A 17,537-nucleotide genomic window follows, 5' to 3' on the forward strand; every position below is an offset into this window, starting at 1 on the left:
CTATTCCAACGTCACTCGACTCAAACAAACAGTGCATTATATGTTTGACTCGGAGTGAAATGAAAATTCTCATTTTTGAGATCATTCATTCTCAGCCAATCACTGATCTGTTTAGGGATTATCTGTATGACGATTCATTTTCTGTTGTTAGCGAGACAGTTGTGTGACATTTGACTTCGATACGATTCAACACTAATTAACCTTAATCTTGATGATAGCAATAAAATTTAGGTACCTCAGCCTCACTAAAATATTTCAACAGATTACGATGTTGCACAAAAAAATGTAATTTCAAAGTGGAGGAAATCCGTGGAAGACTTCCATCCCCACAGGAAGTCACAAGTTAATCTCAGATTAGAATACAATGTGAAAGTTCACTTCCCGCTAATTGAGCTCAAACTTTGAAACTCCCTGCATATTAAAACATTTAATATTCCAAAACTTTTCTGTTATTCTCAGAAAATAAAGTATCTCAAAATATTTGAATATTTCATAAGAGCAGATATTTTCAACTGGAGGTCATAATTATTGTTTAAAAAAAATGTAAATGGTTGACATTTTAGTTTAAATGATGAGTATACAACAATGACAAAACAACCCATTTAACTATATTCTAGTTTTTTTAGATGCACTTATAGAAAGGAGAGATAGATAGATAGATAGATAGATAGATAGATAGATAGATAGATAGATAGATAGATAGATAGATAGATAGATAGATAGATAGATAGATAGATAGATAGATAGATAGATAGATAGATAGATAGATAGATAGATAGATAGATAGATAGATAGATAGATAGATAGATAGATAGATAGATATCAATTAGCAACTGATGTTATTGTAAATAAACTAAATCAGCTGTCAGAAAAGACAAATGTGAAAAACAATACTGACCTCTTCTTAAAACACTGACATATTTAACTAAATTATCTGTATCAGATAATAAAAAAAATGCTTCAACGGTGCTTAATTGGAGAAAAACAAACACAGGGTCCATTCTACTTGGTGTAAGGAAACTAAGGTGAGTACGACTGACGGGGTTTACACTGTAAATAAACTGAGGTATTACCATGGACTCCTCACCACCTGAGACTGTTTGAGCTCTTGTTCTTCTGGGCTGGGAACTCTGCTGGTGGTAAACAACAGGGGAAGATGGTCTTTAGTCCACAGTATGTTTTCATTGCCGGGGTGGGGGTGGGGGTGGGGGGGGCAACAATTTGTGCAGGAGTGCAGGTCAAGTGAGGAAAGACTCAGTGCTCAGGGAAGAATTCATTCTCAAAGAGGTGAGGAGTGGCAGAAAGGGAGATCTTTTTGATTTTGGTGCCATGGTGAGAAACCGCAGCGGCAGTGCATATTGGAAAAAAAAAAAGAGATAAAACAACAAGTGAAGCATCGGGCAAGCAGCTGCTGCTGTGACTGGATGACTTGATTACACAAGGGAGAGATTAAAAAGAAGTTTTAAAGCTCTGTGCTCTTAGAAACTCTTGGACACAGTCTGTTCTCCCTGAACTAGAAATTGAATCCACAGCCAATGCACCATCTTTAATTTCAACCTGAGTACAAACTTCTGTTTCAGCTTAAGAGTTTGAGAGAAGAGCTGTATCCCGGAGCTGTGAGAGCAGGGAAGTGATTTATTGTGCTCGAGTTAAGAAAAGCAGTTCCATCCTGAGACATTGAGATCAAATACAGAGGAAAGAAACTCGTTGTTTCCAGAGGATGTACCACAAATAAGATAACAACATTAGTGTAGTTCAGCCTGGTGTTGGGTGTTGTTCTGCTTATTTTTAACTGCACAACCTGGAGGACAGTTAGCAACTCGATATGCACTTAGCAGCTGCACCAGCCCTTAAAGGCCAAACCTCCAGGCTGCTTTTATCCGAGAAACAATCACACATTCATGGACTAGTAAAAAACAGCACCGATCCACCGACACAATAAAAATTAAAGAATCATTACACCTTAACCAGGTTTTCCATTTTAACACATCATCACCAGATGTTGCTTGTTAAAGTAAAACCACAGATATTCAAAGTATAAAAGCCAAAAGTAGCATAATAAAGGACCTTTCTCCTCTTCAAGCATTTCTCCTAATTAGAGCCACAAATGAGGAATGTGTTGCTGCTCTGAATCTGATGAGTGATAAATGATACCAGGTTCACTCCCACCAGTTCACTGAACTGATGCCTGTTCCTGTGGTTTACTGAGATACTAGGTTAATCCATAAAAGGAAATAAAGCTACAGCAGCAGCACCACATCATGCTGGATTAAAAAAGAAAAAAGGCAACACTCTTGATAAAAGTAAATCAGTCACAATAGATGCCAACAGATAGGAGCCCTGGAATAAAATAGACACAAAACACTCAAGAATATAACCAAAACAAAGTGTCTGTGTTAATTAACTTAAGATGAGAGCATGTTTAGTTTTATCTTTCATGTCCCGTTAGTACATTTACATCTTATTCACCGAGTTACTAACGCGTCCACACTGCGGATGGTATAGAATAAGTTGAGATTTGTAAATTAAAATGTAAGGATTAGAAAGTACCAATAGCAGTACGCACACAAAAAAACCCACAAGTATAATAGAGATATCTAAAAACTTAACTGGAGAAAAGAAGATTTTGTACATAGTTGCCTCCGTATGAATACAGACTGACGGCAGCTGCTCACTACACCCACTCAAAACCCTTGAACCTGCTATAGACAGCAAAATATTCAGTTTATATATCCCACTTAACCAGCCACCAGCCAGTGAGAAACAAATCATTCATGGAAGTAGCTGACATCAGCACCTGTACTTTTCGTTGGCCTGACATAGCCATAGCTCGGTGCTGTGACTCAGCCATGTGACAAAAGTCTGATTCAGATCGTGTGACATTTTACTGAGCTGATTCTCTACTCATGGTGTGACTCAGGACTCTACGGGGGAACGTCTGAAACAGTGTGGGACTCTGTCTAAAACTGCGTTTGCAATCAATAGTGTGCTTTGAGATTATTATTATTTGGATGGCACACATATGTGGAAGCCAACGTTTCTGCGATACATCAGACACATTGAAATGTGAATCAGAGAGTATTAGACAGGAGGAAGCAGTGTGGTGATCCTGCAGAGACAAAAATGTACAGGGAGTGGTAAATTTGAAAGGAGAGAAATGAAGCAGAGGTGAGAAGGCTGCAGCGCCTGTCTGGGATGAGGAGGTGCAAATTGGTAATGCAAAGAAGAGCAAAGGAAGGTGATTTCATATGCAGAACATTCACAAGACTGAGACGTGTCAGCACAGAGGGGCGAAATGACTCGATACAAACCTGCTTAAATAACAAGAAGGGAGAGGGGATAAAAGAGAAGATGGAGGAACACTGAGGGGTGGAGAAATATATATACCGTGAGAGGAGGAGCCTGGGCCTGATCACTGACGCCATCCGTCATGCTCGAGGAGCGGAGTCTGTTTGACAGGTGGCTCTGTTCCAGGTAAGCAGGGAGAGAAGAAAGGTTTTACCAACCTGTGACAGCTGATGTCTACCTGAAAGGACCAGCCTGCACTCCACTTTGACCACACCCACACCGTTAAGTGATCTGAACGTGCAGTGCTTCTGGCTGCAATTATGGTAAACCACAGAGATTAAGTCTCACCAGAGCAGAGCTGGGCCCTGGCACTTCTCCATTGGTGTCTGGAGTGAGGGACAGCCTCAGGTTCAGATCTTCAGAAAATTCCTGGGTGACCGGTGTCGGCGGGTGCTGCGGAGTCAAGACGGAGGACGGACCAGGCAGCGACTGGTCCAGACTGTCAATAGGATCCTCCTCAGTGATGAGCTCCCAGGACTACAGGGCCAACAAGAAAACACAACCACGGGCACAAAAATAATATTTTAGTGGCATTGTTGCTATAGAAACGCTTGTAGCTCAATGCGAACCATACTGTACATTTGCAGTATTTTAGCTCACATTGTCCAAGTCTCTGGGTTCCAGGTGCTCATTCTCCAAGTCTTCACTGATGTGACGCCGCGAACGAAAAACACGATGTGCTTCCTGATGGATTTGCCGCTGCTGATTGTCACTCTCAATCTCTGATATGACGTCCCTGTGAGGGGGGGAAGTGGAATCATGAAAAGCCCCAAAAGCATCATATATAAAGTAAAAACTCGAAGCATAAAAGTGAGGAGGCCTCAAATCAGCCAGATTAAGGTTGCTCATTTCAAAGAATTTCTTTTGGCGCGTACCAATGCTCCTTTTTACTTCCACGGGTCTATTCTGAACACGTATCTAAAAGTACCTTACTAATCTAGCTGTCTATCAAGGTAATCTCGCATCTCACCAGAAATCATCTTTTCAGGAAAAGATTTGACATTTTGATTTTCTTGCTGAGAGCTACATTAAAAGTTTGATTCCATTTCCCCTGCAATAATGAGACTGCTCAAGCCTCTGATTTAGCACTCAGCAGGTAATTAGAGTGTGGTTTTGTAAATGTTAATCTTTTCGAGAAAGTGCATGAATGAAAAATAAAACTATTCTTTAAATGACTTGTGTGATAGCTAACTAATCTGAACATGCACACTGCATTTATACTCATTGTTTTGGTCTTAATTCATAGACAGATGTTGCTGTAGATAAAAACATCCGCTAAAGATAATTGCAATGACACCCATATTTAAGTGCATGTATATGCTATGGACTTGTAAAAGTAAATATATAATATAAAGATTTGGTCTTTGTTACCGTACAGGGTTTTATACAGTGCAATAAAAAAAATTTTTATTAAAAAATTGTACTAGTACTGTATTTTTCAAGGTGAAAACAAAAGAACTCAGCAGTACATGTTGGATGGTCGTTTCCACTGCGTAGAGCGGTTGTTGTGGTTGACGTAGTACGTCCGTCCCAGGTTGTCCACCTTTTCTTCCCAGCCCGCAGGCAAAGGGGGAAGCAGCTGCTGGGGTCGCTGAGAGCCTGAGTCTGCAGACTCATCCCAGCCCTGCAGAACAAAGTCCGGATTTCAGTCAAGTAAGGTCAAATAACTGAGTCACTCACAGTTCAGGCCAGAAATCCCCAAGTAATATATCTCAGCACAAATTAACAAGACAAACATGAGGATCCTTCCAGAGCAGTGCTGGGCAAATAAAGTTTACAGAAAGGACACATGGAAAAAGTAAGACTGCTGTGGAAGGTAAAGCAACAAGTTGAACCTGAATCAACTTAATAGTGATACATGTCAAAATAAAAAAATAAAGATGTAAAGATGTATAAGTGATTGTTCTCGCCTAATATCTATTAAGGTCTTGTACTTCTCTGCATTTTTGTCTGGTTACGGCGATACAAATTGTAATCTTTCAATACAACAGTCCTAGTAAAGTACTTGGAAATCTGTGTATTATGAAAAACATTGCGTTCTTTAACACTATAATCCACCGTTAATGAGGTAACTTAGCTCTGCTAGATAACTCAGCAAAGAGAGAAATGTATGCTGACAAGGAGCAGCATAAACTAAACAGACCCACTCTTGCGGGCTACACGATGCCCCAGTCTGTTAAACTGTCTAATTTAGATGGATTTTAATATTGGTGCAGTTTGTCACACTTTCCTAACTGCTGTGTTGTGGTTTGAAACATTTTAGTTGACATTTACTGTTCTTTATGTCTGACAAGCTGCTGTTTGGCAGGCTGGGAAAGCTCTGACCACAATCCAAGGCTAATGAGCTAATGTTTGGGCATCGGTAGCGCTCATAGTTCAGACAAATTTGTTTAACGATAGGAAAATGATAGGAAAAACACCAGCACAGATGGCATAACACAAATCATTTTAAAGGTTGAATGACAAAAAAAACAGGGTCAGAAAAAAAAGAATAAATAATGACAGTGAGAACATAAAGTCAGGGAAGGTTAGCCACTTGGCATTCAGGTTTTTGGACTCTGGCTGCTAAATGTCGTCTTATCTGTGAAATCTGTCAGTGTCTCATACTGCATAACATTTTGTCAGCTCGAGCGGTGACGAGAAATCCACAGTTGAACACATATACACATGAAAGAACACATCTTAAAAGAGTAAAAATTTCCTATTTCTCTGAATCACAGGCTGTGATATAAATGGTCTTTCCAGACAGATTGGAAAGCATCTTGTTGCCAGGATCTGGTAAACTTCTTTTCCAAAGTCTCACAAAGAGGATGAAAATACAGACCCATCCTTCCTTTAGCCGCTCACTAATATATCCTCTAACATTTATATTGTACCCAAAGAGGACCGTTTATTTTCACCATAAATCTTTAAGCTGTGCTGTCTTTGTTGGAAAGGGAAAATGAAACTACAATCTGGTTTTAGCTTCACATTATTATATATATATAAAAAAAACAGACAAGTGGTACCTTAGGTAATGTTTAGTCAGCAGACTAAAAGTAATTCTACAATAGCAGTGGCAAGAAGCTTACCTCAGCCTCCTCCCTCATCTCCCCAGCCTCCTCCTCATGTCCCCCTTGTTTGGGAAGATAGGCCATCTTCAGGCGCAGGTAACCCTTCACCCTGGACTTGTGACTGGAATGAGAACATCTGTTGAAATGTGTTGAAATTATGATGGCTGCAATTTCCTATCACAGAAAAATGTAAACATTCAAAAAAATAATTTCCTCCCCCATAAACAGATGTATTACAGACATTATTCATGAAAATCAGACATACAACTATCGCTGATTTTATAAATTTTTAACTCAACGAACAATACAATTTTTAACAATTACAATTTTAAGAAGGTAGATTTGTTTATCTTTTTTTACACTCATAATGTAGAAACTAAAAAGTTTCAGTTAGCTTTCACATGATAATTTCTTGATGCACCTGTAGTCCAGGATGCTTATAATTAGCAGTCTTTATAATCAGTCTACAAAAATGTCATCTGTAATATATACTGCACGTACGAATGAAAACAAATTAAACAGATTCTATTCAGAAATCACTATTTTGATATTTATTTCACACAAAATATGAACTCTGCCTGTCACATTCTGCAGAAACTGACCTTCTAGGCCGCAACAGGAAGTCTTTGAATGTGTAGGGACGCTCCATGGCCGGGTCCTCAGTCTGCAAATTGAGAGGAAGTGTTTGTTGACGGAGTTTAATTGAACACACAAGCAAACATAAACGTTGGACACGAGCAAAACAGTTAAGTCACCAGCTCGCAGCATGGGTGCAACCCTGTGCAGACACCATCTGAGAATCATTATGCAATCCCGAGTGTCTCCTGTTACATATTGAACAGCAGAAAGGTCTTTGGAAATACACAGCAACCTCACACTGCTCTGTTGACTGGGCCAAGCCAGTTCGTACTGGCTAATCATCACACACTGTTTTTTATGATACTATGAAGCCAATTTTGATATTGAAAAAGGTTTCACTAGAGACATTTGAAATGTAGACCAATGAGTGCAAATATATATCTAAGATATTGTTCAAAAGCACTACTGGTAAAGTAGATATAATAAATAAAATACTTAGTGCACAGTTTTATTCAGTGTGGTACTGAAACTGAAAAGCAAAGCTTAACATTTCACCACAATGCAGACATTGGATCAGCTCCAATGAGTCAGCGGTGCCGCCCTGATTCAGGAGAAATGGAACAAGATCCATGAGAAGCTAGTGAAAAGAAAACAGTGATGACTCAAGTATTGTAAGTTAACTATGAAAGAGACACAAACGGTCTTCCTACCAAGTGTCCTCCTACTAAGTGTCCTCCTATTAGATATTACTTGAAATGTACAAATGTAAAGTACATTACAAAGTGCTATAAACAACAATATAGGCTAAAGCAACAATATAAAACACTTCAAAGGACAGCAATAAAAATCAATAGAAGCAAATATAAAACAGAGATAAAAGTCAATAAGAGCTGTAAAACAGGAATGTTCTTAGTCCCTTTTTAAAAGAACAAACAGTCTGTGGAGCCCTCAGATTAACTGTCCTTCTGCTAACTGTCTCCCTACTGACCGTCCTCCTACCAACTGTCCCTCATAGTAACATAGTAGCTGTCCGCCTATTAACTGTCCTCCTGCTAACCATCTCCATAATGCCCCAAATTACTAAATGAAAACACGGGTATCAGCACTATAATAACTTATTCACTCTCAACCACTTTGTTTAATAGCCAATGTCAAACACTCTCTCTCGCTCATCCACCTCTCAAGCATGACTCAGCTGTAGCTTTTATCTGCTAATAATTTTGTGGACCTAAGGGGCCCAAACAGGGCATTAATAATTAACCCAGACGACTTAAGAGAGTTACAACACGACCAAGTGCTCACTTCTCAGCTAAGTGGTGTTGCAACTTCAGAAGCAGATTCTGTAGGATCTGTGTGTGTATGTGTGTATTATGCCCAGTTTTCCGCAGCTGCTGCACCCCTGAAACTCATAGGCGTCCCCCCAAGGGAAAACCCACCCGACACTTTGACAGCCTCTGATTTACATAAAGTCTGAAGCAACCCACAATGACCCTTCATGTTGTTATTATAGAGGTGTTGTTTCCCTGCACTCCACACTTTAAGTACACATGAGAGTGTGTGTGTGTGTGTGTGTGTGTGTGTGTGTGTGTGTGTGTGTGTGTGTGTGTGTGTGTGTGTGTGTGTGTGTGTGTGTGTGTGTGTGTGTGTGTGTGTGTGTGTGTGTGTGTGTGTGTGTGTGTGTGTGTGAATCTGACAAGTGTAGCACTTTCCATGGACTCGAAGGGTAGCCCGCCCTCAGGACAGTCATTCTGTTTACATTCTAGACAGCCCGCTTTCTATTTCTAACAAGGAGAGGGCTGTTTGATCCCAACAAAACTCTACTTGTTTGGCGAGCACTTTCTCACACTCACCACAGGCACCAAGAAGCTCACCCACTGCCCGACCTTCATGGAGGTTAATCAGGCACAGCAAACTTAAAGATAAGAAACAGCTGAGTATTCCAAACGGTCTTCAAGCAGTCCACATACACAACTTACCGGTAAATGACTGAGAGGAACATCCACTTGCCCCAGGAAATCATCTCTAGTCTGGGAAAAACAAAAACAAAAGGAAGGTCACCTTCAGATGGTTAATTTTAGAAGCAGCAGTTCCCAAATGTGTGAGGAAAGCCAAACAATTTTCCAGCAGGGGCAGTCAAGGGAAAAACCACAATGCTGAGGTGATTTACCTGATGTGTCAAGATATCCACAAGTATGTGTGTGAGAAAGTTTTTCATTTCAGAAATACACTCAAGCCTGGTTTGAGAACACGTGGAAATCTGACATCCCCAGATGGTTGTTTGGTTGTCAACCGGGTATGAGCATTTTAACAAATATTTCAATAAAAGTATAAAATGACATAAGCAGTGGTGTGTTACTGTATGTTTGCCAGGTGCACTTTTATCTTCTACCAATCGACACAGATTTCCACATGTCCAGTCAGAATGCTTTTTATTCATGGACAGACCTTTGGTATCACATCATAGGAGAAAAACCTGAAAACCCAGCAAGGAAAAATAACATTCACTGCCACCAGAAAAAAAGCCAAATCAACTAGATGGAGGGAGAGAAGGACAGAAGTGACAACAGGGAAGAACCAGGGAAGGTTTGCGTTTCAGATTGGAGAGGCCCACAGGGTCTCCGTGATCGATGAGTGATTACCTGTCCCAGATGGAAAAGCCCATTCTTGGTGGACGCCTGTGTGTGGGACATAACTCATTTAGACATACAAAGGCATAAACTAACAATGCTGTCAGCTTGTTGGCATTGATCTGAAAGAAAAGCAGGGTTGAAAAGAAAGAAAGAAAAAAAAATAACAGTATTACACCACCATAATCTGGTTTGAGTGGTGAACCACCTGTGGGTTGTGGGAGATTTAATGGCTTGTCGTAGCATCAACAATAAACTGCTGTCAGTTGAGGATGCTTTGACAATACAAGAGCAAAGCTACAGGCTGCACAGTGTCTCTCTACTGAACTCCCATCAGTCAATCTCCGAGCTAAATGCACGACATAAGAAGTGTTCGATTTGTTGTGGCAGCTGTGGAGGCCTGCTGCGTGAAAATGGAGTGAGCATAAAAGACGTACAGTTATAAAAACGATACCGAGTGACGTGTGGTGAATCCTGCATATGCAATTGATTTAACAGTGAAATTAAAGGAATAATTGTGGTTAAACTTTAAGCCAGCAACAAGGGGCTTTTATAGAGTTTATAAAAGGTTTTCGCCTCCTTATTAAATCTCATGAGGACGTTTTTGTTGAAGGTGAAGTTAATGCAAAAAAACAAGCAGAACATTCCTTTATAGACAGTAAGCTGCAAGCCTGGTGTCGTTTTGAAACTGTTAACCTGGTTCTTGTTGTTTTTTTTCCTCGCTTGTTTATGAGATGATCAAAATGAAAGGTGAGAGCAGAGCGATGAGGCAAGTGCACCGCTCTCCCTGCCAATAGTTAACAGACCTGGAATTCATTGGTGAAAGGTTACAAATGAGTCACATAAAGACAGTGAGTTATTAATGTACAGGCACGTAAACAGGCATTTGTGGATGTGTGTATACTCCCCACACACATCCACCCACCTACACTGACACACATTAGCAAACCGCTCCTTCCTGGAAAAGGAAAAGCCGCTCCTGTTGAAATGAGAGCAGTATCTGCTTTCATTCCCAAACCAACTATACAATTAGTTCATTGCCGGTGCAACTCTCAAGCAATTTCAAACAGCCATAAGCTTTATTTGACCTGAGAGAGAGCAACAGCAGCCACCTGCACAGTATAAAAGTTTTGTTCCAAGTTTATAAATGCAATTAATGTCTGTGCCAAACTCTGCTGCACAAATCTTTTAGAACTGATGAGTTACTCGGAGCATTAAATCACAAGGTGAATACCATGCCACAACATCAACAATCGTGACCCTACTAATGTATAACTAAGGTAGTAGCCATTGAACAAATATCCTCCCTGAGGACCAGGCCTTTTTTTTTTTTTTTTAAAGGTCTTAACCATAACAAGCATTTTAAGCTTTGGGCTTCTGAATGCAGAGAGATATAATTGCAGAGTCATTAAAGGGTCACATCTGAGCCTGCAGCTGCCTCCCCAGGACTGGGTTACACTTTGGGTGGGAGGGAGCCATGAAAAGGCCACAGGAAGAAAGGTTGGAGAAACAGAGCTAAAGGCTTGAAGCAGACGAAAGACTGAAAATTAAGAGAATTAAACAAAGAACGGTCAGCTACCTACACATCAAAACACCTGGTAACCACATCATGAACTTCCATAGATTTAAGAGGATTTTTTTTTTTTAACCCACAGTTCAGATAAAATATATGAGATCATCCACAGAGGACAAGAACTTGATTGTGCTCATGGTTTACTGAACAAAAATTCTGTGCAACTCATATATTTTCCTCCACATGCTACACACAGAACACATGCTGAACAGAAGATATCTGGGAAAACTTGTATTTTCCCTCTCAACTGTAAGACAGTAGATGTGGAGATCAAATCAGTGATGCTGACTGCAGCTGAGTTGATCTGTTATAAAGTGACAGCAGAGATATAGGAAGACATGGAACAGGCCCAGACTGACGCTGAGGTGTGAGGAGGCTGTCTGACACGACTGGATTGCTTGAATTACAATGACATGCAATTGTGAGATATCGGAGCTGTCAGAGAAAAGTCCTTCACAACAATAGCAATCGCAATCCTGCTCACATGCAACTGGACCAAAATAAAAGGAGAACCCCCACATCCATCCAGGTAAATATAGCCAGCCCAGTGGCCTGCAAAGAGCTCTTTATGAATGGCAAGTGAGGGCTGTCGAGGCTGGGCTGAAACAAGGGCATGGCACTGTGGCACAGCTGTCTGCAGCTAGTCTGTCTGGCACACACAAAAACACACACAAATAGACACTTGTGTTATCCTCAGCAGGGCTTACAAAAAAGGGGCACTCAAATCCAGGGCAGCCAGTTGGGGAAGACCTGTCATGTTGGTCTATAAGAGGATTTCCTCATTGCATGAGAAACAGGAAGCCCCGGAGTCACGCAACACGTGCACGAGGGAATGGAGAAGGCGTGGAAAATACATGCATGTGTGGTTTAAGTGCTGTTAAAAATACAACTGAAGACAGTAGTTGCATTTGTGAAAGAGAACGTGCATTCGGAAGTCATTTTTGATTCTTGAAAAGGGGCCAAACTCATAGTGTGTTCCAGTTGGCCCCTGAATTCTGAGTTGTTTTCATCGTCGGGCTTGTAAGAGACTCCAATCCTTTATGTTGGAATATTCACTTCAAAACATCTTTTTGGACTCAAGTTACAATTTCAAGTTGAAAGTGTACTGTGGGACAAATTAAAATATACAGTGTTTTGTTTTTGTTTTTTCATAGAATTTACACTTTTTTTTGTTTCAATGTCTTGTAGAGACCTGTCGGTATGATGTTGTATCACAGTTGTGAATGAATTATAGCGTGATGTTTTTATAATGCTCACAAAGCGCGAGAACAGGAACAGCTCGTCGTATTATTTTCAACAATTCAAAGGCTACAAGCTGGTTTTTCCAAGAAAGTGATGCCATTTCAAGTTAAGAAATAGAAGCTTCAAGTCAAACTGCAGTTCAAGACAAGGCTTCCCAAACATTTTATAAACCCCACATATCAGTAGCGTTGGGTCAGGGCTCCACTTCCGCAAAATGGCTTTAAAAACTATCTTGTGTTTTCAAAATATACATTTAGAATGTTAGATTCATGGCTAAGATATGCAGGTCTACTTTTATCCAGCCTAATTGCTCAGGGTGTTACCATTTTTGATAAAATGTTGAAAAAAACTTTTAATGTGGCATTGATGTTGAATGTTTTTATAATTAGACCCAGGATAATTAGGCAATAGCAATTATGCTTCACTCTATAATTACGGCCTGCAAAAAAGTGTACAGTACAAACGTATCCTGGATACTTTTTAATTAACAAATGTAGAATTTATCGTTAGTGTTTAATGTTGTTAATCAAAGATTATATTATATGACTACTGAGGTACAATAAACATATGATAAAGGTCGAACCTTCCCCAATAAAATGTGACAGCACTTGCAGTAGTCACATGAAAACAAACAAGGTTCCCTCATGGCCATCTTTCAAACTTTGGGAAACAGAGTGTACCTGCTTGAGATCACTCCAAACCATTTGGGACATTCTGGTAGAGCAAGAAAAATTCCAAGGTTGTGTCACATAAAAGTCAGGTGAGAATGTTTAGACACCATGAACCAAGCTTCTCGGGGTGATCATACTTGAGTCAATGACTTATTATTTCCAGGTAATTACACATGATTGCAGCTATGAACCGGAAAACTGGTCACAGACCGCCTTGCTTCTAAGAAGTAGTCTACACAATTTCAAGTGATTTTCATTTTAACCTTTTGCGTTTGGCAGTTTTTCTTGCATTTCATTATTAGAGTTATTATATTATTGCTCTTATTTCATATACTTTGCTTTTTATTATAGCTAAACCACAAAGACTGTGTACAGAATAAGCATACCTTCCTTCCCTATCTAGAAAGTCCCACACTCCAATTGGACGTTGCCTGTGTCTCACGGGCGTTAAAAACAAAGATAACTTGGAATTAAATATTGATGATCTCAGAAACTAAGATGTGGTTACAGTCAGAAATTTTCAAATTGTTCACAGAGCAGCTGCAAGGATATCGATCCATACTAGCCTAGAACCAGTGAAGAAACGCCACCCGCCTGCTCTCAAAATCAACATCCACACTCGAAACGGACTAAAGATAGAAACAGCCGACTCTTAAAGAGCACCGACCATGGTTAAGGGTATTATCAAAATCTGAGTGTCACATTTCTGTGGAAGAAGGTAACAATTGTAAGGGGAGAAAAATGACCCATTCATCCAGTCGTCTGTCCCTATTTTTCTTTCGTAAATGAATTAGCTGATGTGTGTATAATCTCAAATGCCTGTGGTTGTGAAGTGAAAGGAAAGCCAGTGTGTCTGTGTGTTTTAGCTCAGCAACTGTCTGTGCCTCTTAGTTCCCAGAATGCCACCACCCTCTCCCTGCATCGGTGGGATTCAATGAGTCAACTAAGTGATATAAAAGGCGGAATTTATGAATTTAAAAGGAAACTTTGTGACACGGGTAGCATAAATTTGGCTCAGATCATCTTAGTTATGACCAGTTTGACTGCCTCACACTTTGGCTACTGTTCAAATTTAAAGTCCACCATTCATTTAAATGCTTATTACACGTAAATCATTTACTGAAATTAAAATGTGAGCTGATGAAGAGATTTTAAAAAAAAAAGCCTCTTCTGACTGAACATGTTGCATACATACTTCAGTTCTACAACACTTTTAGTAATAATATTTACCTTGGGATTGATTGTTGTTGACGCACTGCCAAGGCTCACATCCTGATCTCCGCCGGGGGTAAAATAAATTTTCAAACGCGGTTGCCTTCTGGGTGCTTCCCCACTGATTTTAAAAGTACAACCATTCGGTGTGTCTCTTGCCTCCGTCTCCTCATCTGCTTGGTTCTCCTCTATTGTCGGACTGTCAGCACCAGTTCTCAGATGTTTGTTGTCTAGGAGCAGCCTCTGATGGGACGAGCTCCTCTGCAGCCGAATTCTGGGGTAACGTACCGTACGGCAACTTCTTGGGCTGCTACAGCTATCATCTCCACATTGTTCCTCTGACGGCTGTTGTCTTTCCTGGCCCTGATCCAAGTTCTGATTTTGCTGGAGCTGAAATATCAGTCTCTGAGCACCATTGACACCAGACGATGGTTCCATATTCTGCTGCTGGACAGACCAGCTGGCACCACCGCCAAACGGAAGAATCCTGAAATGCTGGACATCAGAAACATCGGGAGAATTCCTCTGGATACAAATGGAACCGACACTGATCCCGGGTTGACCTCTGCTGAACGAAGTAGGACTACTGGAACCAATACTAAACACTCTGCGTTTCGGAAGGTTTGGTTCTGAGGAAAAGGGTTGTGAGTTCAAAGAATCTGGGCTGTAATATGGAGGCGGTGGATGTGGTGGAAAGTCCGGTTCAATTTGTGGCTCCGTATAAGCAGGCGCAGGTCCTGGAGGAGTATAACAGGGCGGTGGGACATCATCCGCAAGACCACTGGAATCTCCATAACTAGATCCATTGGCGCGCTGAAGAGAGATGTGCATGGACGAGCTCTTAGTGGGACGTGGCTCAGCATAGGCAGCGAGCTGGGGTATGAACATGGAAGAGCTGCGTTTAAGAGACGGTTCCGAGCGCAAAGAGCAAGGTGTCGATGGGCTGTGTGGTGTAGCCATCTCCTGACGAGGCCTCGATACCGGAGGTGGCTGTACGTGCCGCTCCATGACCACACCGCTGTGTCCCTGCTGCTCCTCAGGCTCTCCTTCCAGTATCTCCGGGGCTGTGTTGCTGCGGCCCGAGCCAAAGTACAAACGCAGACGTTGTGCCATTTTCACCCCGTGTCCCACAGCTCTCGTTCCCTCTCACTTTCTCTCTGACTGGCTCTCAGTTCTCTCCTCTGACTCCCGTCTCAGTCTAACTAATGTCGCCCACTTCTCCTTTGGCTGGCTCGATGACTGATCCCCCCTTTTTTTTCCCCTCTTCCACCCCCATCGCCCTCCCTCTTTCCCCCTCCCACCCTCTCCGAGTCTCTTCCACAACTTTCCTTCCCACAGCAAATTGTAAAGAGAAAAGGAATCAAGCCACAAAAACCTAACAGCAACGAGACAAACAGTTAACAACTTTACACTACGCACTAAAGTATGTCACCATGGAGGCGAAAGAGAAGAAACTCAAGGGGGTGGGGGGGGATAAACAAAAAATAAAGCAGGAGGATCCCAGAGTAACCAACTCCTAACACTACCAAGCACTAGCGACAGACAGCAGAAATAGCCTAAGCCAAGTGACAGCCAGCATTCCTGACATGATTGGATAAGAGCAACCGGCGCTCCTGGTTTCCGAGGTGACAGTGGGTAGTCTGTCAATCACGTGACCACTAATGCCCCCCACAACTGTGTTACAACCCTGTTCTGCCATCAAGTGCCAACTGCCCCCTCCCCCAGCAACAGAGCCTTTACCCCTGCCATCCTTCCCCTCATTTATATAGACTCTGTCAAGTAGTTACTGCCCTGGTGCCTACACATCTAGTGGTTCCCCACAGGAATCTGGGAAACTATAAAGGATGTATATTGCTCTGTCCTTTAAGGCAGGTCTGCAGGCATGTCCCACTCCTGAGAAGAGTTTGGCATTTTAAAGCCTTCGAGAATGTTAATGATCTGTTGTTTTAGTAGTTATATTTAAAAAGTTCAATATTTTCATTACTATTTGACACTCAATATTTTCGACAACCTAAAAAAGTCAGGCAGATGGAGAACATGAGTAAGACTACTTCTTGTCCTGTGGAATCTTAAGATAATCATTGGGGGGAAAATACAGGAGATTCTCAGGGAACATGTCTCTCCGAGACATGAATTTGCTGAATTTCGGTGACCAACCAGACGGAATAAGCGGAAATGGCAAAAACCTCCCTAAACATTTAACGTCAGCAGCAATTAAGCTTAATTGGCTTCAAATTGACCTTCCTTCAGTCAACAACTGGCTGGAAGTTATTAACCCTAATTTCACAAGGACTTCTGGAACAATGTAGATTTTAAGGTTATAGAACTTAGACTTTCATTATCTGGCAACATTATATGTTTTTGATGGTATTGAGAGGCTCATATTACAAATATATGACACGCGAGACAACTTTCTTTGTCAACACTACAGAAGTCCTGAAAGCTCCTATAACTACTGATCTATGAGAGCAAAACTCCATTTCTCTGCTTTCAGGTCATTTTTGCATTTTTTAATATCCTCACTGACTCCTTTTTTTTTTTTTTAATTGATGTTGAAGGAAGATATTTGTACTTTGCAAAATTATACCAAATAAATTAGGTTTATAAAGGTCATATGATCTGGGTTCTACCTTTGTCCCCCAAATCAACTATACAGCTACAACATTTAACCATTTACTCATTACTTTGTTGACCCCTTTAAATATTTCAAAAGAACTAATGTTGGATATAAGACATTAAAACATTTGTGTACGTGCTGATTGTTAAAAGTATCAAAAACAAAATTCCCTTGTAAATCTAATAAACAACCAGAAATGAAAAAACAAAACAAAACAACAACACTGGGAAAAAAGGAAACACGTCCATAAACAAACTCGCAATATGACATCCATTGTTGCTTTCCAAGAAGCACACTGGACACAATAAATGTCAAATAATAGAAGTCGGATCAAAATTGCCACAGCGATGGTATTACTTCGTGTAACTTGGAAACAGATAAAGCAGCATAAGGAAGTTGTTGCTAAAAATGGACCAAAAAACCTAGCGCCAGCAGAGTAAACAGCAGAATATCTGACAGATTGCAGCTTTGATAAGGCAAACAGCTCAGGCCTCTCTGGGGAAAGATATGTCAACTTGAAAAGGAAAAGACATCCACTGTCTCCCATGCACTGCCAAACACTTAACTAGCTGGTGGTTTTATGGGACAATCTGCATCCAAGAAAAAAATAAATAA

At 40.8% G+C, this 17,537-nt stretch overlaps 1 protein-coding gene across 7 annotated transcripts in view; it reads right to left on the reverse strand.

Annotated features, from left to right (window-relative positions):
* nedd4l (NEDD4 like E3 ubiquitin protein ligase) overlaps positions 1 to 17,537 on the reverse strand; it is a gene marked incomplete at its 5' end in the record, with an annotated part of 53,418 nt that overhangs the window by 19,754 nt on the left and 16,127 nt on the right. For 2 of the 7 annotated variants that reach the window (XM_080477391.1, XM_080477390.1), the window contains 9 exons: positions 1,074 to 1,133; positions 3,388 to 3,465; positions 3,637 to 3,825; positions 3,949 to 4,084; positions 4,818 to 4,972; positions 6,420 to 6,522; positions 7,004 to 7,065; positions 8,957 to 9,007; positions 14,324 to 15,418. In XM_080477391.1, the coding sequence (XP_080333517.1) occupies positions 1,074 to 1,133; positions 3,388 to 3,465; positions 3,637 to 3,825; positions 3,949 to 4,084; positions 4,818 to 4,972; positions 6,420 to 6,522; positions 7,004 to 7,065; positions 8,957 to 9,007; positions 14,324 to 15,418 (1,929 nt within the window). Of the gene's footprint in view, positions 1 to 1,073; positions 1,134 to 3,387; positions 3,466 to 3,636; positions 3,826 to 3,948; positions 4,085 to 4,817; positions 4,973 to 6,419; positions 6,523 to 7,003; positions 7,066 to 8,956; positions 9,008 to 9,619; positions 9,658 to 14,323; positions 15,419 to 17,537 lie in introns of those variants that run through there. The other 5 variants (XM_080477394.1, XM_080477393.1, XM_080477392.1 and 2 more) reach the window with 4 other exon arrangements.

The sequence above is a fragment of the Lipophrys pholis genome, assembly GCF_963383615.2.
Source record: "Lipophrys pholis genome assembly, chromosome: 12".
NCBI classification, from domain to species: domain Eukaryota; kingdom Metazoa; phylum Chordata; class Actinopteri; order Blenniiformes; family Blenniidae; genus Lipophrys; species Lipophrys pholis.